At 48.0% G+C, this 24087-nt stretch overlaps 1 protein-coding gene across 1 annotated transcript; it reads left to right on the top strand.

Moving 5' to 3' along the window:
* The first annotated feature begins 1984 nt into the window (after positions 1 to 1984).
* On the top strand, positions 1985 to 23185 carry Trim25 (tripartite motif containing 25). Its single transcript, XM_034506520.2, has 9 exons — positions 1985 to 2674; positions 6800 to 6895; positions 11265 to 11498; positions 13048 to 13219; positions 16075 to 16131; positions 17904 to 17927; positions 18328 to 18429; positions 18518 to 18616; positions 19080 to 23185. Exons 1-9 carry the CDS (start codon positions 2081 to 2083, stop codon positions 19604 to 19606), a joined length of 1905 nt encoding a protein of 634 aa, XP_034362411.1. The 5' UTR covers positions 1985 to 2080; the 3' UTR covers positions 19607 to 23185.
* The last annotated feature ends 902 nt before the right edge of the window (positions 23186 to 24087 follow it).

The raw sequence follows: 24087 nt of genomic DNA, 5'->3' as shown, positions 1-24087 counted from the left end.
TGATAATATTCTCCATTTGTTTGGCATACAGTAGGTGCCATAATTCCTCTAGAAGCTTCTCTTTGCCACAGTCGAATTTCCCATGGAACATTTGTAGTCTCCTGTCTACCCATTTGTTCTGCACTCAGCCCAGATTGGGGAACTGACTCACAGAAAAAAAAAAAAAAAAAAAAAAAGCCTAAATGAATGGTTTTGAGAAAAAGAGAAAAAAAAATTGAAGCTTCATTAAATACTGTGTGTGCACATATAAGAGACAAAGCATTTGTTAAATTTGGGAGTCTCCAAATCCCAAGTGAGTAAAGAATTTTTTTCAGTATTGAAAATTGCTAGGCAAGGGACTTTACTGCTAAGCTATATCCCCAGACCCTTATTACTTAAGGGGGGTGTCTTGCTATGTAGCCCAGGCTGGCTTTGAACTTTAGATCCTCCTGCTTCAGTCTCCCCAGAGAGAGTTCTGGGATTATAGGTCTGCCCCACTTCACTCAGTTTAGAAGTACTATGACTAACCTAGTTTAGGTGAAGATATTCTTTTTTGGTTTGGTTTGGTTTTATGTTTTTTTGAGACAGGGTTTCTCTGTGTAGCCCTGGCTGTTGTGGAACTTACTCTGTAGACCAGGCTGGCCTCGAACTCAGAAATCCACCTGCCTCTGTCTCCCAAGTGCTGGGATTAAAGGTCTGCGCCACCACTGCCCGGCTCGAAGAAATTCTTAAGAGACACTTGTGTCTCTATCTATCATATTATTGAAACAGTGGACCCCAAAGAAATGGGAATTTTCTTCTTGGAATCCCATGCTGGGAGAGACCAAGGGGAGAATTTATCTCTTGGGAAGAAATTTCGTAGTTGTAACAGCTTGTGGGACGGAGCAGCTTACAGAATGAGACTGAATCCCAGACCATGATGGGCCACTGGTGGGCCGGACCAGGTCTTCACTGGCACTTAGACATGCGTGGTTTTGCCTTCTATTTTAATTTTGCTTTCACTTCAGAACCTGGAAGGTGAAGTTAAGGGGTTTCCTGGTTCTCTTTTTCTGTTTTCCTCTTTTAAGTTGGCTCTTTTCACTGGCTTAAGGACGGGTGGCTGGAGCTGACTTGGGGTACAGGTTGTAACACCCAATATTTGTAATATTTGTAATATTTATATTTTTTTAAAAGATCATGTTCCATCAAAGGAACACCACGTATGAATGTATGACTCTGGGATCCTGCCTTTAGGTGATATGTCAGAGCCCGCCATCAGGGAAGGACTGGGGCTGGAGAGAAAGGTAGCACAGCTGGAAGGAAGGCGAAAGGGAAGGGGAAGGAAAGGAAAGGAAGGACAGCCACAGTCCGTATCATTGTTTTGTTGCTTTTGTTTTCCTCAAATTATTATGTGTATAGCATTGTGGGGAGCGATTTTGTGCAATCTTAACCAGGGTTTCAGTAATTGTATTTAGGCCTTATATTGCAAATTCTTCTCCTGCCCAGCCATCTTTCCAACCCTGTTTTATATGTTGGGACAGCCACTAACGCTCTAGCTCAGGCTGGCCTTGAACTCACGGCAATCCTCCTGCCTCAGCCTTCTAAGTGACAGAATTACAGGCACGAGCCATCATGCTCTGCGTTTACAATATTTTGTTCTGTTTGGCTTTGAGTTTTAATGATAGGACCAGTCCTGTTTTGGAGGAGGCGGCTGGGGTCACCTCGGGGGGCACGGATGAATGTTGTCCAAAACTGTGCTGCACTCTGCTAGGACTTAGGCCCCGACTAGGAGGGTAGGGATATTCCAATCCCTGCGACAATTCATCTGCAGAGTGCCTCTGAAACTGCCTGCACCTGGTGGTCTTGGGGTCCTGCCTCGCTCGGGACCGCGGGGTGAAGGCAGCCTCAGAGTTCCCCACTTCCCCTCACCTATAGCTCCCAGCACCAGGCGAGAAACCTCCCGCCCACCGTTCGGCCCCCCGGGTCCCACGTGACTTCCTGAAAGCCCAGGGCGCCGCCCCTCCTGCCGAGTTTCGATTCCTTCCTCGTCGCTTCCCTAGCACGTCGTGGTGGTGTGTGCAGCTGTTCCTTGCGCGTCCCGTCGGGTTCCCCTAGGAGCGCGATGGCCGAGCTGTTTCCTCTAGCCGAGGAGCTGTCGTGCTCCATCTGCCTGGAGCCCTTCAAGGAGCCCGTGACTACCCCGTGCGGCCACAACTTCTGCAGGTCATGCCTAGATGAGACGTGGGTCGTCCAGGGCCCGCCGTACCGGTGCCCACAGTGTCGCACCTTGTACCAGATGCGCCCGCAGCTGCACAAGAATACGGTGCTGTGCGCAGTGGTGGAGCAGTTCCTTCAGGCGGAGCAGGCGCGGACCCCCGTGGACGACTGGACCCCGCCTGCCCGCTCCGCCGCACCCAGCGCAGCCACCGAGGTGGCCTGCGACCACTGCCTGAAGGAGATCGCGGTGAAGACGTGCCTCGTGTGCATGGCCTCTTTCTGCCAGGAGCACTTGAAGCCTCACTTCGACAGTCCGGCCTTCCAGGATCACCCCCTGCAGCTACCCGTCCGTGACCTGCTGCGCCGCAAATGTTCCCAGCACAACCGCCTTCGGGAATTGTTTTGTCCGGAGCATGGCGAGTGCATCTGCCATATCTGCCTGGTAGAGCACAAGACCTGCAACCCTACTCTCCTAAGCCAGGCCAGCGTCGACCTGGAGGTAGGAAATAGAGGACAGTTTGGGCCAGCTGAATTGAGGAGAGAGCGCCTCCTGGGTATCCCTGTGTAGTACAGTGGGTTGCTGGAGGAGATAGGCTTTGCTGGGCCAGAGATCCCACCCCTTCACAAGACCTCATGGCCTTAGGCTCCATGGGCCGCTATCTGTGAGTTGGGCATTAGGGGGCCATCTCCACAGACCAAACTAGTATATATAATATAGCCTCCCGTTCATCCATTGCTTGCCCTCTCCAGCCCTCTCATGTCTATTTTACATAGGGGACAACTGAAGGCACAGGTAAGAGTGCCTGCCCCCAAGCCCGTGTTTGTCCATCGGAGTTAAGTAAGTAGTTTTGGATATTAACTATGAACCCTGGGGGTTACCTCTTCACCCCCTCCAGATCCTGACAGCATGTAAGGGCTGTGTGTGCTTAGCTCATTCTACAGTTCAGGAAAACAGGCCCAGAGACGTTAGCCCAGCGGGAACCAGACTGCTTTGACTCACAGTTTCTAGTTTCCTTTTCCCCTGTAGACCAGATCTGTTGAGTCCAGAGCAGGGACTGGAGGTCATGTGTAACAGAAGCCTCTGTTGATCTGCAGTTTTAATGGACAGGAAGTGTGAGCAGAGAGCCTCAGAAATCCCTGCTTGTGACCTATGGGGAGAGCTAGCACTTTGGGAACTTGGTGTAGTCCATCTTTTTGGTTGTTTTCCTACACAGTCTCACTGCGTAGCCCTAGCTGTTCTGAAGCTCGATGTATATATAGACCAGGCTGGCTTTGAACTCACAGAGACCTGCCTGCCTCTGCCTCCCAAGTGCCGGGACTAAAGGCGTGCGCCACCACTGCTGAATTGGTGTAGTCCGTCTTGCTGTGTGAAACTGAGCAGGAATTCGGCCTCTGGACCTGGGTCCACCTTGATAAGGACTGGAAGTATGTGTCAGGGAGTCAGGGTTCCTAGTGGCCTTGCAGAGTTGCAATGATTTTAAGTGGCTTTAGGGGTCCCCATCTTCCCGTTACGGATTCAAAGCAGATACTGCTTCTCTTTGCTACATCTTTCAAAGTGTGATCCGATCTCATTTCTCTCTCAAACGTCTGGGAAGTTGAGGCCTGTCCCAACGTTGTGGAAGCTTTCACCAAGAAGCCTGGGTGAAGTTGGCAAGCTTTGCAGTGGTGTCAGGACCAGAATTCCAGCTCCGTTCCCTCTTGCCACAGCCCTTCCCTGGCGTTGCCTGCCTCTCTGGGCTTTGGTCAGGTTCCTCAGGACGTTCCCCCCACCCCACCCCTCTGAGTCTTAGCACCCGGATCTATAGGTAACATCTTTTTAGTTCACCTCTTGAGTATACCCCATGTGGGTATGGATACCTCCGAGTGTAGATGTTCTGGGAGAAGTCTGCCCTTTGGAGCCGTTGCTTTTGCTACCACAGAGCTAGCTGTTTGGCTTGAGGCAAGTCACTACAGATCCCTGGGTAGGTTGAGAGCCACCTGGGAAGTGCTGCAGAGGCAGGATCTAGTGTCAGGAGGCTTGGCACTTAAAAGAGGCTCCTACCAGATTCAGTGCCAAGATATGGGTTTGTCTACAAATGATAAAATGGAGAATGAGATGGTCTTGGGTTATAGGGAACAGTGGGTGAGGCTAATGTAGGGGCTCATGCCTGTAATTCCAGCACTTGGGAGGCTTAGGCAGATAGGTCAGCATGAGTTTGAGGCCAGCTTGGACTACATAGTTTCAGGTCAGCTACAGGGTGCGACCCTTGTCTCACAACGACAACAACAGAAATAACCAGTGGCCATCGAGACAGCTCGGCTGGTGAAGGGACTTGTTACCAAGGCTCTGTCCTGAGTTTGATCTCTGGGACTTATGTGGTAGAAAGAGAACCGACTCCAGCAAGCTGTTCTTTGACTCGACATCCGTATGCATATGATCATGCATGTGCGTGGGCCCACACAAATAAATGAATGTAAGAAAGAGAAAGAGGATGAGGCAGCTTTCTGCAAAATCTCCATCTAGGTTACTACCGTTTGAGCCTAGGCACCCTGGTTTATGCTCTGGGGCAGCCCCAGACAGGACAAAATGTCCAGATTGGTCTCTGTCTCAGTCAAGTGGACTTACCATCAATCCCTGTAGTAGTAGCCTGCTGTATAAGTACATATTTAGCAAGGCAGAAATAAGTGAGGGCATGAGGGGCCTCCCCAGCCTGGTTTGAGCCTCTGCTCCCCTTCAGCCTTTCTGTCCAGAGCTGGAGTGAGCAGTCACTCCTGCTGACTTCTCAATCCTGATAGCAGGCTTCCTCTTGCCAGCCTTGTGCCCGTGTCTTTTTCAGCCCAGTTGCTGCTCTTGCTGTTTCAGTGCCAGACCCTGGCAAGCACTGCTCGGTCTTGGGCATCCTGGATGCTAGTTTGGGGGGTGTAGACTCAGGATTCCATTTGGAGAACCCAGGTCCTTGGTCTGCAACAAGCTCTTCCAAACCTTGCAAAATTCTCTATCCTTGGCCAGTGAACTGTTAGCGCCACCTAAGTCCTTGAGCTGCCTCTCTGTGATTTGGAGTGGGGTAGAGTGGACCCCCATCCATCGTGAAGGGACTGTGTTATCTGTGTTTGCTTAATGGTGGATAAACCTCTCTTCATGGAGGGCTTGTAAGGCAGTTCTGGAATTGAGCCGGTTGCTAGCACATGTGTGTTCTCAAATCTCTTCCAGCCCCGGGGAGGCAGGATCTGCCTGCGTTTGCTCTTTGACCCAAATCTATCTCTCAGCCACCGTTGGAGGCCTGGGGGGTGGGTGGGGAAGGGTTGTGTCATAGAGGTTGACCTGGGCTTTCTGGCTACAGTTTGTGCAGCCTTGATCTCTGTGTCTGGCCTTTATGTGTGCCAGTGGATGGTTCAGATCCAGCTCCAAGGTTAGGTCTAGCTCTGGAGTAGAGGAAGCAGGAAAGTAGAAGAGAGAGGGCTACTGTATATTGAGCTACTTGATATGGGGAAGAAAAGTTGTTATCATTATTAATTATTAGTAGTAATTAATTAATAATTAAATTATTATTAATTTATTTGTAAAAATTCCTAGCGTATACAGTTTGGTCACTTGTCCATAAGTTTAGTACCAGAACCTTACCTGTGCCAGTTACTAACAGTGTGGTCTTGGGTGAGTCTCCCGATTCCTTGACATCCTTCTGTAAAGTCTGAGTGATGTCTACTTCTCTGAGCTGCTCTAGAAGTTAATGGGTGTCAGGTGCTGGAAGAGCGTGTGAACACTTCGTAACAGCCCTCGTTACTGACGGTGGAGTGTCCCTCTCATCTCTGTACACCACCATTCTATCTTAGCAGGGACATGGGAAACTATCGCTCCTGGAGGTGCCTAAGAGCCAGACAGTTTAGAATCAGCATAGCTCTTTCAAACCCCAGTGGCTAGCTTACCTGAGTCCCAGCCCTCAGCGGCTCTGGCTGGGGTGGCCAAATACAGCTTAGTATTTGTCCCTACCTTGCTGGAGGTGACAAAGCCTCACCTCACTTCCTTCCACTGTTGGAAGTCACCTCTGGGGAGGACAGCCTTGGGTGTTGGGCTTCTTCTTTGGGTCCTCTTCCCCTGGAAACTCCACTGCTTTGTTACCTCTCCAGCACCTTTGATATTTTGTCTGCCTTCAAGGCTGTTTGCTGTGGTAGAGTGACCTCACCCCGCCCGTACAGAAGCAGTTATTCCAGATCGATATGTCTCTGTGAGCTTGGGCACTTGCTGTCCCCCTTGCTTGTATTTCATGAGCTGTAAAATGAGTAGCAGGAAAAGAAATGTGTTGGAATAGAAGCTGACGTTTAGTATGACAGATCCAGGCAGGGTTCTGAGTACAGTCCTTGGTTAGTCTTCCTGGTTAGTCTTCCTGACTTCCCCTGTAGCCACCTACCCAGTGGTATCTGTTCATGGCCAGGGAAGAAGGCAGAAGACACACGGCTGGAAACAGGATTTCAAACACTGTCATTTTGGCTCCAAGACTTAATGTTTCTGTATTGTCTTCCTGAAGGGATACAGGGTAGGCAGAAGGAGCAGTGGAGTGGAGGGAGGGAATGGGCCTCAGTGATGGGGAGGGGCTGGGATACTAAGCTAAAGAGGGGCTCTCTCTTACCCTGTGTGTTTCCTCTACAGAACAAACTGAGGCATAAACTCACCATCATGTACAGCCACATCAATGGGGCAACCAAAGCACTAGAGGACATGAGATCCAGGCAGCAGAGTGTGCAGGTGAGTGACCCTCCCCCACTCTAACTCCAGTCTGTAAACTCCAAACCCCGTCGTCCTGTCCTTCAGGGAGGCCATGGCCTGAGCATGCCTGGGAATTTGGCTGTGAGCAGAGTGCTTGTGCAGTTCACTTGAAGCCTTGGGTTCCATCCTGATAACCACAGAGAGAGTAGAAGGATCAGAAGTTCAAGGTCATCTTTGGTTCCATAGTCAGTTCCGGACCAGCCTGGATGGGTACGTGAAATCCTGGCTTTTGTTTTGTTTTTGTATTTGAGACAGGGTCTCACTATGTAGCCTTGGCTATCAAGGAACTCACTGTGTGGATTAATCTGGACTCAAATCCACAGAAATATTTGCCTGCCTCTGTCTCCTGAGTGCTGGGATTAGAGGCATGCATTCTTGTGCCCAGCCTGAAACTCTTGTCTTAAAAAAAAAAAAAAAAAAATTACAAAGCATTCAGAGAGCCATATAGATGTCCAGGAAACAGCCTCTGGTACTGAAGTTACAGAGAGTTGTGAGCTGCTGTCTGGGTCCTAGGTATTGAACCCTCGATATCTGGAAGAACAGCCAGTGCTCTTAACCACTGAGCCATCTATCTCTCTAGTGCCTCGACGATCTCACTCTTTTTTGTTGTTGTTGTTGTTTTGTTTTGTTTTTGTTTTTTGAGACAGGGTTTCTCTGTGTAGCCCTGGCTGTCCTGGAACTCACTCTGTAGGCCAGGCTGGCCTCGAACTCAGAAATCTGCCTGCCTCTGCCTCCCAAGTGCTGGGATTAAAGGCGTGCGCCACCACTGCCCGGCCAACAATCTCACTCTTAATTTAAGTACATTTGCAAAGACCCTTGTCCTAACAGAGGCCATGTTCACAGGCTCTGGGATGCCGGTAGATCTTTTTGGCTGTCTGATGTCAACTCATAGGATGTACAGGGGAAAACACCAAGAAGGAAGCATCAGGGGCTAGCCGTGAACATGTTTCAGTGTTAAATCAGGGGCAGAGTTGTTACCCACTTTCCATTTTAAAAAATAATTAAATTACCTTTGATTTAAGTAAAAATGTATATTATGTGTGTGGGTGTTTTGCCTGTTTGTGTGTCTGGGTACCGCATGCATGCCTGGTGCCAAGGAGGCCAGAAGAAGGTGTCAGGTCCCTTGGGACTGGAGTTGCAGGCAGTTAGGAGTCACCATCATGTGGGTGCTGAGACTCAAACTTGTGTCCTCTGGAAGAGCAACCAGTGCTCTTAACTGCTAAGCCATCTCTCCAGGGCCAGGGTACCTTTATAGAGGAAGGAAGGAGGTTGCGTTTTTAAAGTCCTGTTGCTGAGCTGCAGTGCCCACTTTACCATGGCAACTGTGGCTTCATTGAGCCCTGGGTTCTGACACCAACTCTGTCACGACTGGCCGCGCAGCTACAGTTGTGTTGGTGGATCTGCCAGCCTTCGATTTCCCACCAGCACAGTAGAGCCACAAGTCCTCTGAGGAGATGGCGAGACTTCCAGGATGAAGGTAGAATTATGAATATTGGTTGGAAGGCAAGCTGCTAAACGCCTAGGAAGAAGACACCTCCAGACGCAAAGACTTCAATAAGTAGCTCCTTTTGTTCAGTATAGTTAGCATCCCGAGTGTAACTCTTGACCCATAGTGTGGCTCTGCATGGCTTTGCGCCATGTAAATGTCCCCGATGTTCTACTACTCCACAGTGTGATAGAAAGAAAGAGGCTGCCAGGTCCTGGATTGCACAGACTGTACTATATTAAGGATTTATTAGCAGAAGAGAATGTTAGGTAGTGACAAGACAAGAGGGTCTCTGTGTCCCAAGGCAGGAGAAAGGGGTTCATGTGCTAAGGTAGGCAGGGCCTGTGGCCAACTGAAGTGTACCTAATTTTCCAAAGTGATGATTATGATGATGATGATGAAGAAGGAGAAGAAGACCACCACCACCGTCCTGTAGGGTTTGGGATATGTGTTCTCACTCATTTAGCAGTTATGACCAAGATGGCTAAATTCATGCCAAGCTGGATGGGTCGCTTGAACCAGCTTCTTGGGTAACCTCAATACTTCAGACACTAGGTCACCCTCACCTGCTTTCTCTAGCTTGCAAAAAAAAAGGAAGATAGGGACAAGATGGAAGATGCTGGCAATAAGCAACTTCCTTTTACGCAATCAGTGTGGTGTTTGTTGCACATACTACTTGTAGCCTTGCCTCAATGGAAGAAATTTAGCCACCCTGGCCAAGCCTAGTCGCAGGGGAATCTGAGAACTGTAGTCTACGAAGCTGTATATCCAGATGCTGCTTCTGTGTGTTCCCTTACTAAATAGAAAAGGGGGAAGGTAACACTGAAAGACGTTGGTGTTGACAAGAGGAGGCACTCTGAAGGGACACCTGCATGGATAGAGTTGAGGGTCAGTGAAACGTCTCCGTGGGTAAAGGTGCTTGCTGAACAAGCCTAAAAACTTGAGTTCAATCCCAGGACCCACAATGGAGGAAGAAGAGAACCAACCAACTCCTGAAAGTTGTCCTCTGACCTCCACATGTGCATCTGGGGATGTGTGCCCACAATGATAATAGCAACATCAACAACAACAATACAGTAACAACAACAACAACAATAATAATAAATTTAACTGGTTTTGGGTTTTTTTCATCTATTTTTATTTTATGCGCATTGGTGTTTTGTCTGCATGTATGTCTGTGTGAGGATGTTGGGTCCTGGACTTACAGACAGTTGTGAGCTGCCATGTGGGTGGTGAGAATTGAACCCAGGTCCTGTATAGAAGAACAGAAGAACAGTCGGTGCTCTTAACCTAAGCCATCTCTCCAGCCCCAAAGTGAACAGTTTTTTGAGTTTTTTTTGTTTGTTTTTTTAAGATTATATATATATATATATATGCTATCTTCAGACACACCAGAAGAGGGCATTGGATCTCATTACAGATGGTTGTGAGCCACCATGTGGTTGCTGGGAATTGAACTCAGGACCTCTGGAAGAGTAGTCAGTGCTCTTAACCACTGAGCCATCTCTCCAGCCCCTGTGAACAGTTTTTAAAAAGGTGAATTCCACTCTTTTGGTATACATTGTGTGTTTGTTTGTTTGATTCTGAAATATTGAGGTTACCCAAGAAGTTGGTTCAAAAATATGACTGTTGAAGCAACACTGTCTACCAGAAACATCCTGGACACCTCTGATTAACTTAAAACAAACATGAGTTACATGTGTGGTGGTAGGCTTTGAACCTTGGACCCATGACCTCACACATGCTAGGCAAACACTCTGGCACTTAGCTATATATACTCACAGCACCTGCAACTAATTTTAGTAATGCAACTTATTTGACTCAGGGTGTCCAAAGTGTTATTTTAATATATTATCAATAAAATTTCCTTTTTCATAGTACTAGGGATTGAACCTAGGTCTTTGTGCACGCCAGGCAAGTGCTCTACCAGTGAGCTGACTCTAGCTTAATAAAAAGCATTAATGAATGGGGAGGGGGGGTAGGAGGGGGTACTAAGTCTTTGACATCCATTCATTGTCTACATTTTTTTTTTTTTGAGACAGGGTTTCTCTGTGTAGCCCTGGCTGTCCTGGAACTCACTCTGTAGACCAGGCTGGCTTCAAGCTCAGAGATCTTCAAATGCAACTCTGAAAAGGAGAGTTCCAGAGAATGCTCGATCCTCTTTAGGCGTTTTTTGACACTGTTTCCTGCCTCCAGGCCAACCACAAACACTTGGGCTCAAGTGACCCTTCTCCAGAGGAACTGGAGGAATAAATTATGTGTCCAACTCATTTTTTGCTGTTTCAAAAATTTTTACTTGTGAACTGTTGCCTCCTCTCTTCCACCACCCCAATTTGGAGACAAGAGTCACATGTAGCCCAGGGTGGCCTCACGTATAGACTGAAGCCAAAAATGGCCTTGAACTTCTGATCCTCCTGTCTTGGCCTCCCAAGTGCTGGGATTATATTTGTGAGTCATCACACTAGGCTTTGCTTGTTAACATTCTGTTTGTTTCTTTGGTTGGTTGGTTTCTGGGTTTTGAGTCAGGGTCTCTCTGTGTAGCCCTGGCTGTCCTGGAACTCACTCTGTAGACCAGGCTGGCCTTGAACTCAGACATCTGCCTGCCTTTGCCTCATGCACTACCATCGACCCGGCGCTTGTAATTTTCTTACCTGTGTTCCTCTGAGCAGTAGTTAAAGTACCTTCCTAGGAATTGGGGTTGCTTGGTCTTGGGGTGTGATCACCTCCAGATGGACAGGACTTTGCCAAGTGCATGAAGTGTCACCGAGTTCCTGGTGCTCCCCTCTCACCCACACATGGGAGTACAGCTTTAGCATTACCAGCAAGCAGTCTGACAGGAGCCCCTTCATCTTGGCCTCGTAGGATTCTATGAAGAGGAAGATGGAACAGCTGAGACAGGAATATATGGAAATGAAGGCTGTCATCGACTCGGCAGAGACCAGCTCCACGCGCAAGCTGAAGGAGGAGGAGAAGAGAGTCTCTGGAAAGCTCGACACTATCTACCAGGTTCTTCTCAAGAAGAAGAGTGAGATGCAGAAGCTGAAGGCAGAGGTTGAGCTCATCCTGGCCAAAGGGGATGAGTTTGAGTTTCTTGAGGTGAGTTGTGGCAAGGGTGCTGCGCGTGTGTGTGTGTGTGTGTGTGTGTGTGTGTGTGTGTGTGTGTGTGTGTGTTTTCTGCCCAGCATCACCTAGAGTCTGGACCTCAGAATCAGGGCTTTAAGAGGTCATTCGGAAAGACCCCATAGACATACTGAATGTCTACGCTCTGCAACAGCTTAACTGCATTTAGGGACTTTAGAGAACCTCTGATGATTATCTCCTGGTTCCCTTCGTTCAGAGTCTGGGCGTGGCTTCCCAGTTGTTGTCACAGCCCCAGCGGTCTAGCTGCAGCCTGGGCTGTATTGATTTTGGAGGCAGGGTTGTTTTCCAAGCGCACCTGGCTAGTTCCTTGGGGCTATAGGTCACATGTAGACTTTCTTCCTGGTGGTTAGCTGAGACCTTCTTTTAGCTTGGCAGTATGTGTTTCCTCGAGTCAGCAGAAACACTGCTCCTTCTAGGAAAGGCCCACATTTCTATTTAAGGTCTCTTACCCAATTAAGTCTGGTCTACCCAGGATAGTAATCAGCCTTTTGGTTAATTCTTTCAACTGGTTGGATATCTTCATTGTTCCTGTGGTGTTGTTCCTTCTCTGTCCCTAGTAGTTCGCCGTGCAGTCATGCCCTTTCCGGTCTGCCCTGTATTCAGGGGATGGTTATGGGGGCCTCTTGGAAGCATCTTAGTGTGTCACTCCCTGTATAGGTGTCTGCCTTCTCTTCCTGTCCACCTCACATACTCCCTGGAAGTGTCTTTCTGAAGCACTGTCTTCCTGCTCTGCCTGGCGCTGCGCTCTTTAGCATGGTCCACGAGTGAGGTTCTTGCTGTTCACACTTGGGCTCTGCTGTCAGGCTCACCTCTTGCCAGTACCCTTTGTCCGTGCCTTGTGCTCTGACCACAGCAGGTGCTACACTCTTTGTTCCTCAGACATAGCCCTGAGTGGAAGTCCCATGTTGATCTCTGCCCAGTGGATTATGTCCCTTTTCCAGGGCTACCGGGGTCATGCCGTTATACATTATTAGTGTTGCAGAGTGTGCCCCCTTCCACCCCCCACCCCTGCCACCACCATAGCGCTGATGACGTCATTTCAGATGTGCTTGTTCTGTGTACCCTTTGGCTATAAGCCACATCTTCTTCACTTACCTCCTCTACCTCACCTGTCTGGTTCAGGGCCAGGATCTCTGTGAACTACCTGGTTTGGTCCCCCAAGGACCCAGATTCCCTGCTCTGTACAGGAGTGATGAGGCTTCCTCTGACTGTGATGCTCACTGGTACCTAGGTGGAGGCTTTCTGCTACCCCAGGGAACTCATTCCTGTGTCTAGGAACTACTGAGTTCTCTGAGAAAGGATTCAAAGTCCTTGTCTGAGCCCCCTTCTTAAAGTTCTTAAAGGAGCACTCCAGCTAGTTTCTGGATCGATGACGATGGCCTAGTGATTGAGGCAGGAAGTTGGACTCATTGTTACCATAGGAAACATTGGTGGGTTCGATGAGGCTGGAGCCAACCCTGGCTTTCGTCCAATCACCTGTGCTTAACACCTTGGCTTTTTCCAGAAAGCTGCAAAATTGCAAGGAGAGTCAACGAAACCAGTCTTCATCCCTAAGATAGATCTGGATCATGATTTGATAAAGGGAATCTACCAGGGTGCATTGGACCTCAAGAATGAGCTGAAGCTCTCTGTCAAGTCGCTGCAGGAGAAGAAGGTTGAGGAGCACTGTGGCTCAGGTAACAACAGTAGCTCAACACTCACGAGCCCTTTGGTGCCTTAGGGTGGGAGAGGTGTCATGCAGAACATTGGCCCTTGAATTTCAAGGATCCTGAAACCGCCTCTGCTTTGTCCTGGCGTCACAGCTACTTTTCCGTAAACAGGATTGAGGCTTGGTATTCTGATGGGCTCTGGAGGACAGCAAGGACAGGCTTTGGGTAGACTCTGGGTTGCCAGTGTGTTTGGTGGACAGAGGGCTAGTTTCAGGATCAGAGACATCTGAAATTCTTCCTTATCACTTCTTTACATTCCTTCCTCCACATCCCAGCCACCATTATGTTTCACGGCTTTACACAGACAGACACGTGTGCACACACACACACACACACACACACACACACACACACACACACATGCCACCACCAACACCCAATTCTGGGGACTGGTCCCATTGTATGCTAGGCAGGCACCCCACCACAGACTTCTATCTATACCTAGCCCTTGGCTTTTTGAAACAAGATCCCTCTAGGTAGCCCAGGCCGTCTCTTACTGTCCAACTGGGGGATTACAGGTGTGTATCACCACACCTAGCTGTCAAAGATTTCCTTTCACTTCTGACCCTGCCCACTGAGCCCGGTGAAACACCATCTGGCTGCTGCCTGATACCATCACCTGCTCCATGACCATGCTAGCTTCTTACAAGGTCCCCGGCATCCGCTGTTATAGCCAGGGAGGGTTTTATAGGATATCGATGACACCGTGTTTCCCTCCTAACCTCTTTGGGAGCTTTTCAGTTATTCCAAGATGGCAGACCAGACCCTTGACCATGGCCAATGAGCCAAAGTAACTGCTGTCTTTCCATTCTTGGGTCCCCGCAACACCTCCCCCCATCTCTCAGTGCCATGCTTCCTGCCACAGGACCTTTGTATATATCATATCTCCCCGAGACACGTTGCTTGGAGACTTGGTTTTGCTGTACTGCCAACCTAACCTCGAACCTTCATCTACTGGGCAAATGCTCTACCACATGGCCCCTTTGAACATTTTTATTTTGAAGAAGAATCGTTTTTTTTTTATTATTATTATTATTTTATTTATTTGTATGAGTACACTGCCGCTGTCTTCAGACACACCAGAAGAGGGCATCTATCCTACCATAGATGGTTGTGAGTCACCATGTGGTTGCTGGGAACTGAACTCAGGATCTGTAGAAGAGCAGTCAGTACTCTCAACTGCTGAGCCATCTCTCCAGCCCCATGGAATCATTTATTTATTTATTTTGAGACAGGGTTTCTCTACTTTGTAGCTCTGGCTGTTTTGGAACTTGTTATGTGGACCAAGCTGGCCTCGAACTCACAGAGATCCCCCAGCCTCAGCCTCCTAAGTGTTGGGATTAAAGGTGTGCACCACCACACCCTGGCATTGAGGAAGGATCTTGTTAAGTTGCCTAGGCTGACCTTGAGTTTGCAATCCTCCTGCCTCAGGTTCCTAAGTAACTGGGATTATATATTTCATATGCCATTAGGCATTTTAGTTTTGCTAGGAGTCTGTTTGGTTTCCCGTGGCTGTGATAAAAATATCCAGACAAAAGCAACTCAAGGGAAAAAGGGTTTGTTTCAGCTCACAGTTCAGGTCACAGACCATCACACAGGGCTTGAAGCAGCTGGTCTCATGACTTCTGCAGTCAGAAGAGCAATGGATGTTTGCTCATTAATGCTCAGTTCCATCTCTCCATTTTATACAGTCCAGCATCCCAGTCAAGGACTAGAGCATCCGGACTGAGTGCAGTTCCTCCCACCTCAACCAGTGTGATCTTGATAACTCCCAGGTCCCCATGGACACGCTTTAACGTTAGCCATAACATTCAGTTTTCCTTACACTGTGTGAAAATCATTGAATGGTTATATTTTTTCTGCCAGGTTTTCTTAAAGCCTCATTCCTTTAAAAAGAGAACACATGTATTTATTCAGGATATATACATGTATGTATATGTGGACATATGTGGACATGTGCGCTATGATGTAGAGGTTGTGGAAGTTGGTTTTCTCCTTCCGCTGTGTGGGTCCTGCCGATTGGACTCGGGTTTGGTGGCCCCCCAAAAAGCCATCTCCACAGACTCATTTCTACTTATTGGAATAGGATCCTTTTCTTTGGGGATGCCTGTGATGGCCCTGAACTTCTCTGTGACCATCCCAGTGTCCTTGCAGAAGGGCTTCTGAAACAGGTAAAGATGAGTTGAGGTACCTTGTGGAAGGTTCTAGAAGCACTTCACATGAGGAAAATCTGTGAGTAAGTAGACTGCTGAGAGAGGGAAGAAAGGACCAGGGGACAAGAACCTGACATTGGCCTAGCCTCCACTCCACACCAGACAGCGTCACCTCATTCAGGGGTCCCATTAGCCATCATCAGGTTCACGTTCTCCTTGATGTATGGCCGGAGAAACCAGTGAAGTCATGGAGCTGGACGAGTAGACTTTCTCCCAGCTGTGCTTTAAGCAGAGGAGAAAAGGAACAAACGGAGTTGGTCCACCTCACGCTAATTCTGTCTCTTGCAAATGACTGGATGGGACAGGGCTGTCCGTGTGAATGCTCTGCCCATAGCCTCGACAAACCTGGCTCTTAAGAAAGATGGTGGGGGAGGCAGAGGCAGGCGGATTTCTGAGTTTGAGGCCAGCTTGGTCTACAGAGTGAGTCCAGGACAGCCAGGACTAAACAGAGAAACCCTGTCTCGAGAAAACAAACAAACAAACAAACAAAAAAAAAAAAAAAGAAAGAAAGAAAAAAAAGAAAGAAAGAAAGAAAGAAAGAAAGAAAGAAAGAAAGAAAGAGTTGGTGGGGAGGACCCACATACAGCTGGACCCTTTTCTCTGGCACAGGTAACACGGGAGACCATACAGAGTCTACATTCAAACGCACCGGGAAGAAGAATACACGTAAGTAGACTCTCATTTTTTTCTGGTCTCAATGTGGCTGTGGCAGGTGCATGGTTGAGACCATTGCAGAGGCTACTGAAGCTTCCAGATGGTCACAGCCCATCCTAGGTTTTCACGTGTGTGTGTGTGTGTGTGTGTGTGTGTGTGTGTGTGTGTGTGTGTGTACACCTGCACTGTGGTGTACACACCACATTGTGAAAATCGGAAGTCAACCTTGCATCAGTCCTTACCTTTTGCTTCTGGGGATTCTCCTGTGATAGATAGCTATCATCTTGCTGTAAGACTTCTGGGGTTTCAGACACATGCTAGCCCATCTAACCTTATCTGGGGTCTGAGGATCTGAACTCAGGTCCTCAGGGTTTCAAGGCAACTGCCTTACCTACTCAGACATCTTCCTAGCCCCGCATGTCTCTCTCCCCCTATTGCCCTCTCTCAGTGAGCCATAGGAAATGTTTCCCTAATTGTCCCTACCAGTGAAAATTTGATTCTACACATGCACAGTATATTAGTTTATTTATAAAACGTGCAAGCAGTAAGCAGACTGTGGTGTCACACACCATTTTTAACCCTAGCACTTGGGAGGCAGATGCAGGTGGATCTCTGTGAGTTTGAGGCCAGATTGGTTTACACAGTGAGCTTTAGGACAGCCAGAACTATGTAGAGAGACCCGGCCTCAAAAAAAGAAAAAAAGAAAGAAAAAGAATGCTTTTTACATCTTATACCTTAAGCAGTAGATTTTACCCCTGCTCTCAGTGACAGTGCTGTCACTGTCATTGAGAATGTGGCCATGGAGTTGGGGGAGTATAAGTCTCCTTGTCCCTCACATTTGGAAAACAGTGACATTGGAGCCCATGAGATGATAGTGAGGTTCCCACAGGGACACACTGGTTGTGAGAACTCTTCATAACCCTTAAACAGGGAAGCTGTGACCATCTCCCCAAGGTCAGTAGAAAACGGTGTCAAGGAGCCCTGGTGTTAGTGTGTGTCGGGAGGGTGAGAGAACTCTGTGTGTGTTTTGCTGCTTGTTGTTTGTCTATAATGTGTGGGTTGTCCTCAGCAAACCACTGCTGGATATCGGTCCCTCTGAGGGCAAGAACACCTGGTGCTTGTGGACGGAGGAGAGCCCCTGGGAAAGCACGGTGTTGTTAAAGCGCGGTCGTGATATTTAACCAGGACTATTTATATTCTGATTTCCTCTTTTTTTTTTTTTTTTTTGCTTGCTTGCTTTTTTTTCTTTTGTAGAGCTCTAATTTACCTGTAGTAAAATACACAGACTCTAAATGTACAGTCAAATACATTCTGACCAGTGAGTCCTATGTTACCATTACCCAACTCAATGTAAACACTTCCTAGTAAATTCCTTCCTATTTCCTAATTGACAATGTATACCCACTGTGACCCTGGTGGGTTCCTATACTTGTAGATGTGTGTTATCAGCCACTGCCTTATAATTCAAGTTAAGCCTTCCTTCCTTAGTATGAGTCAAAGGCATGCTGGTGAATGATACTATGATCTTTTTTGTGTGTGGCATCATACTTTAAAATATCCTAATCCTGGGCTGGAGAGATGGCTTAGTGGTTAAGAGCACTGACTGCTCTTCCAGAGGTCCTGAGTTCAATTCCCAGCAACCACATGGTGGCTCACAACCATCTGTAATGGAATCTGATGCCCTCTTCTGGTGTGTGTCTGAAGGGAGAGTGACAGTATAGTCATATACATAAAATAAATATTTTTTTTTTAAAATCCTAATTCTAAAAATCTTTTCTTTTTAGCGGATAAGAGGACCAAGAAAATCCGTAAGTTGTGCATCTGTGTATCTTTTTGTTCTAGTGACTTGGGTGAGCCTAGAGCTAACGTTGACAGCAACAATTGGCCTGCTTTAAAGAGGGCTCTGCAATGGACCCGTTCTCGCCAATGTATGGCCTGAGGCCAGGCAGCTCTGAGCAGGGAATGGAGGATGGGGATGCGGTTGTGTGGATGGTTAGTTGAATGGGTGGTTGATGGTCGTCAATGGACAGTTGAGTGAGTACGACAGATAAAGAGCCTCATCTGGACTCACTTGTGTGGCCCTGGCTGGTCAGATGTGTCTGTGGAAGTTGAGAGTCATTCTTGGAAGGGAAGAGAAGTCCCTTGGAAGGGAATACAAGCCCTCTGGGTTGTATTGCTATTCCATGTTTGTCCCCCCTTGCTTCCTAGCTGGTGCTGCCAGCCATGCCTCCTGCATTTCCTTTCCCAACAAGTTGCCCCCCTTGGAAGTTCCTGGCCAATCACTGGATCTGAGTGCAATTCCCCTTGATGGTGAGTCGGTGTGTACAAGTGCCAGGGAGTTAGCGACCATTTGTCCTGAGCTCCCGTCTTGAATGCTACTCTCTGTTTTGTGTTCTAGCCAAACCCGAAGCCAGTGCTGCACAGCCAAACTCTGCAGCACTCAAGGCTAAGATACTAGAAAACTTCTTAGCTAAGTCCAGAACCGAGCTTCTAGAGTGTGAGTAGCGTGGCCGGGTGGATGGAGGAGTGGCTGGGTGGCTACATGCATACGTGGGTGGATGGATACGTGGATGGGTGGGTGGGTGGATGGATAAGTGGATGGATGGGTGGACAGGCAGGTAGGTGGCTAGGTGGGTGGATGAATAGACAGATGAATGGGTGGTCAATGCACTGGGGAGTGTGTAGCTACATAATGTGTGTATCTGAATAACTGTTCTGATAGATGAATGGTTAGTTGGATGGGAGGGAGGCTGGGTAGATGGATGGGTATATATGAATAGGCAGATGGATGGGTAGTTAGATGGGTGGGTGAGTGGATGGATGGGTGACGTGTGAGTAGATAGATGGATGGGTGTGTGGCTGTGTGAATGGAGAAAAATAAATGTAATGGATGGGGAAAACTTTAAAAGTGCAGGCACCTTGGGCCCCTTGTCATGATTCCCTGGGGGATGTTTTCTCAGATTTTGTTAAAGTCGTCTTCGACTACAATACTGCCCACAACAAAGTGTCTCTGGCAGACAACTACACCACTGCCTCTGTGGCCAACACCGTGCAGCACTACCGATCCCACCCCCAGAGGTTCACCTACTGCTCTCAGGTCCTGGGGTTGCACTGCTACAAGAAAGGCATTCACTACTGGGAGGTGGAGCTGCAGAAGAACAACTTCTGCGGGGTAGGCGTCTGCTACGGCAGCATGGAACGGCAGGGCCCCGAGAGCCGGCTGGGACGGAACCCCAACTCATGGTGTGTGGAGTGGTTCAACAACAAGATCTCCGCCTGGCACAACAACGTGGAGAAGACTCTGCCCTCCACCAAGGCCACGAGAGTCGGCGTGCTGCTTAACTGTGACCACGGCTTCGTCATTTTCTTTGCTGTCACTGAAAAGGTCTATCTGATGTATAAGTTCAAGGTGGACTTCGCTGAAGCCGTGTACCCAGCCTTCTGGGTGTTCTCTGCGGGCACCAAGCTCTCTATCTGCTCCAAGTAGTCAGGCCACTGGGCCAGCCACAGACACTTGGGCGTGCCAGTGAGTTTCGGAGACTGATGACAAAATGCTATAGGAGGAACTCTCCTTTCAAGAACTTCTGAGTCCATACCAGATAGGAGGTTGGGTGGGGAGCTGTGGAAAGAATAAGAGGGGAGATTAGGTTTAGGCTCAGAAAGGGGTGGGGTGATTTTCTTGTGGGTGGGGAAGCATATCTACCTCCTCATGCCCCTGAGGGCAGGATGACCTCCTCCCAGTGTTCTGGGAAATCTCCAGACTGCTAGTTACTTGGGCAGAGCTTCAGAGAATCAAATTATTAGTGTTCCTATTGTCTTACAGAAAATCTATAGCCACTAGCCATGTTCTTCCTCAGGTGACAGATGTCCACCCAATTCTGCTCTCTGAGGTAGCCTTCAGATTTTTGTGTTTTGATTATGGTCTAGATTATTATTATTTTTTTTTTAAATAAAAGCCAGGCATAGTGGTGTATGCCTCTTAATCCCAGCTTTTGGGAAGTAGAAGCAGGTACATCTTTATGAGTTCGAGGACAGCCTGGCATATATAGTGTGTTTTAGGACAGCTAAAGCTACATAGTGCCACCTTGTCTCTGAAAAACAAACAAAAATCCAGTTCAGTGTATATATTATCTCTTGGTGCTGGGGACTGAATCTGTGGCTTCGAATGTCTGCTTTACCACTGAGTTTCACCTACTCTGAATTTCCATATAACCCTTCCCCCAAGGAACCTTTGTAGATAAAGATGCAGACCAGAGTCTGAATCAGCCTGTGTTGATTTTTGTCAAGGTTACCCAGACCTGGTTGAGACAAAAGTCTCACCCTCTTCAAGGGGCAATTCTCCAGGGACATGTTGACTATGGCCATGGAGTTAGAGGCCTTTCTTCTCTCTCATTGCCTAGTCTGGGAGTGGGGGTTGAGGAGCAAAACCCTGGCTGGATTATGGGAGCCTGATGGCTTTGTTCTTACCCTTATCTTGCCTTGACAGCTGTTCCCAGCAGTAATGTCCCCCTCCTCTGGATTATAGATACTGGGCTGATGGCTATAAATGCCGCCATTTGCCCTTTGTGGCTACTGCCACAGTTAAGTGGACAGCCACACCACATTCCCAGAGCCTACCGTCATGCAGACGGGCTGTGTGTGGTTGCTTCAGGAACCTTGCTAGATCCCCTAATGGGATAGGGGACTACCTATGGCCTGAAGGGTCCTAAAACAGACCTGTGGGAGATAGCTGGATTTCTTGTTTATCTCTAGCCACAGATTGCAGGCCCAGTGATGAGTCAGACCCATCACCTGCCCTGACCCCTTCGCTCTCTTCCTTATTTTTGAGTCAATTCCAGATGCTCATGTAGAACAAACTACAGGTTAGGAAGACTTTTAAGGATAAGGAAAAAAAATAACAAGGAGGGTCCAGGCAGTGGCTGTTTTCTTTGTTGTCTTTCACACAGTGAAAATAGCCCAGGCCACTAAAGGGCAGGGGTGGATGACTGGGATCTTTCCACCTCCTCCTGTCGTGATGTCAAATCCAGACATGTGAGGATTTGACCTCTTGTGACAGGAGTTCACCTCTCTCTTTCCTGAGTGGGGAGCTCCTGCTTCTTTTGAAGAGAGGTCACCATAGGGAAGATAGGCCCCTAGACCTTTCATATGATGGATATTTGAGAACACAACACATCTCAGGTCTTTATGGAATTCTAGGCTCTTAGTATTGGCATTCCTGACAGACTGATCTGTGTCTTCTCCCAGAGGAATGTTCTATTCCCTTTAAGCATCTTTGCAGGGGAACATGTCTCTGTAGATGATATGTGGGCTTTGAAAGGTTTCTTCCTTTCCCACACAAATTCTTGGCAACTTCTCCCAACTTTGAAGATGCCCGAAAACATCTTTGCTGGTCATGTTTTGAGCCTTGTTTGAGGCCAAATCAGACTTGGGAACCAGGTAGGTTCAGAGCAGTGGAACGCCAAGGACTAACTCAAGAGTCCTGCTTGGGCTCTTCTGCAGAAGAGGAAGGCATGTGTCCCTCTGTTTATGGGAAAGCCAAGCAGGCAACCAAAGCCCAGAGCTGTGCAACATGCTTTGGAGTTGTAAGTGGAGGGGTGTACCCTTGCTGTCTGGTACTTTTCTGTTTGCAATGGTAACACCTTACCTTAACCATAGCATCCCTGGGTTGATGGACAAGAGTGAATCAGAGTGCTCATCTCACTTTGCTCTTTGCAGAGTCGGGCAAGTAGGAAGGTGGAGGATGGCTCTGTTCACTACTCTTGTCGTTCCAACATGGAAGAGACTCCTAACATGGACGACAAGAAAACCCCAGGGCCCTGTGGACATACAGAAATTTCCAGAAAGGTTGATGTAAAATCTTGTCCTAGACCAAAGTACTGGGGACTATTTCAGTCACTGTGGTGTGACTGAGATACAAAAAATACAAAGGTCAAGTCTTTGTATTTTTCTGGACTGGCTACTCTCTCTGATCACTCAGAAAGTGATCTATTTTTGATCTATTACTAATACTGGTGTGGTATCTTTTATACTATTGATTTTTAATTGATTAGCTAATTACTAATGTTTTAGCTATGACTTCTTGAAACCTAGTGTTTTAGAGGTAATACATCATTAAGATAATCATTATACAGGGCAAGGCTGGCTGTTGTACCTTACTTTGGATGCAGTGAAAGAGCATTCAGCATCTTCTCTGGATTGAGGCGTGGGTGAAAGATGTCACTCAAGCTGAAATCCACTGATGAGGTACCCACCCCCTAAAAGTTACTGCCCAGGGCCTCTGGGTGCCCAAGCTCCAGAAGCCTGCTATAGCATAGCGCCAACTGCAGAAAACTTTGGATAAAGAATACTCAAGAGAGAGAATGTATGGACTTAGCTTCAAGACAGTGCCAGGCTGGAACACTGATGCCGAGTAAGCTCCAATGAGTAACCGGCAGGCAGCATTGGAAACCCAGAGCTTGCTTTCTTACTTTTGTTGTTGTTGCGTAGACTTCACCATTTCTATCCTGAGAAGCTAAATAGTGAAATGGAAAACAGTCCTGACCAGAGATGGACCCTCTTCATGATCTCTACAGAGGAATAAGAGTCTCAGGAAGTGTAGATACTTTGTTGGCTATTAAAGAATTTGGCTTCCCTTTGTTGTGAGTTTAAGTCCTTAGAATTTCCTGAAAGGATGCAGTGTCATTGTTTCTTGTCTGCTTTGTGCGTCACAGTGGAATTTAGGTCTAGAGATGATGACCAGGATGGTAGCTAGCCACTACCAGCTTGATGATTGATTACAGAGTTGAGGCCTTGAGCTCAAAGGACCTCTGAAGGGAAGAATGAATTGGGGGTTGGGGGGAGGTTGAGGTCAGTCCAAGACCTCTGTGAATCCTGCCTTCAAAGGACCTAGTGGAACTTCCCTGCAGGTGACTACGTAGCTGTGCTCCAGGCTGATGCTCTCTTGTCCTGTGATGGCAGGACAGGGAGGCTCTGTGCTCGAGACCCTTCTAGACCTTGCCCTGTATGTGTCTTTATTTGACTGCTTCTGATTCTTGTTATTTTGAATAAAGTTCAAATCATATATGCAGTATTGTCTTGCCTTCGGTGAATTCTAGCAAATGACCAAATGGGAGGCAGACCCCAGGATTTGCAGGTATTCAGCAGTGTGTGGAGCCTGAGGCCAGGCAAGGCATAGGGGGGTGGGGGGGACCTGTGTCCCTTAACTTGGGGAGCCACATCTTAACTCTTGACGGCAGGCATATTCTCCGTATGCAGTACAGTGTTGGGACGGAGGTGATGGGACCTGCAAGAATGGACAGCCAGTTGATCTCATCAGTTCTTTTAACAAACTCCTCTTAGATTTGCTTCTTCACTTATCCTGGGAAGACCCACAATGTCAGACACTTCAGAGATGCCGTTTCATCTGTCCCAGAACACTGTCATTCAGATAAAACTCAAGAGTGGTAACTCAGTCAAGGCAAGCCATGTGTGAATGTGGAAATGTGCCTATGTGAATGTAGGTGCACCCTGAAGTCCAGAAGAGGGCTGGGGTCCCCTGGAGTTCTGGGTGGTGATGGGCCCCACTACACAAGTACTGGCAAGAAGGGAAGGCTTAACTGCTGAGCTAGCTCTCCAGTCCAAAGTCAGGGCTGTTTCTGTTTGAAATGATCTCCTTTAACCTGAGAGTGACCTAAGATTCCTCACACCCCGGTTTCCACCTCCCAAACGCAGGGAACAACTTTAAAGTTGTCTGTGGTCTATTAGAGTGAGCCCTGGTGGGGACCGTGTCAGGGTGTGTTAAAATGAACGTTGAAGTTAGCACTGCCGGTGTCTGAGAACACGGAGGAAAAGTGCCTGAGGCTTGTAGCAGGGAGTGAGGTGACCAAGCTGATCACATAAGAGGAAGGACAGGGTTGGGGAGTAGAGTGGGGCGGGACAGACAGACAACAAGGCCAGTCTTGGCCAGCTCCACCTGCCTGGGGAAACCCC

Source organism: Arvicanthis niloticus, chromosome 6, assembly GCF_011762505.2.
Source record: "Arvicanthis niloticus isolate mArvNil1 chromosome 6, mArvNil1.pat.X, whole genome shotgun sequence".
In the NCBI taxonomy this organism is placed as follows: domain Eukaryota; kingdom Metazoa; phylum Chordata; class Mammalia; order Rodentia; family Muridae; genus Arvicanthis; species Arvicanthis niloticus.
Note: the sequence above shows the minus strand (reverse complement) of the source record. Positions and strands in the feature narration are given on the sequence as shown.

Bases quoted from the DNA above. Each gene is read 5' to 3' on its own strand.
- Trim25 (XM_034506520.2), top strand. From the start codon at position 2,081: ATGGCCGAGCTGTTTCCTCTAGCCGAGGAGCTGTCGTGCTCCATCTGC. The intron at 17,928-18,327 runs GTAAGTTGTGCA...CTTGCTTCCTAG, and splicing joins TAAGAGGACCAAGAAAATCC to CTGGTGCTGCCAGCCATGCC. The intron at 18,617-19,079 runs GTGAGTAGCGTG...ATGTTTTCTCAG, and splicing joins CAGAACCGAGCTTCTAGAGT to ATTTTGTTAAAGTCGTCTTC.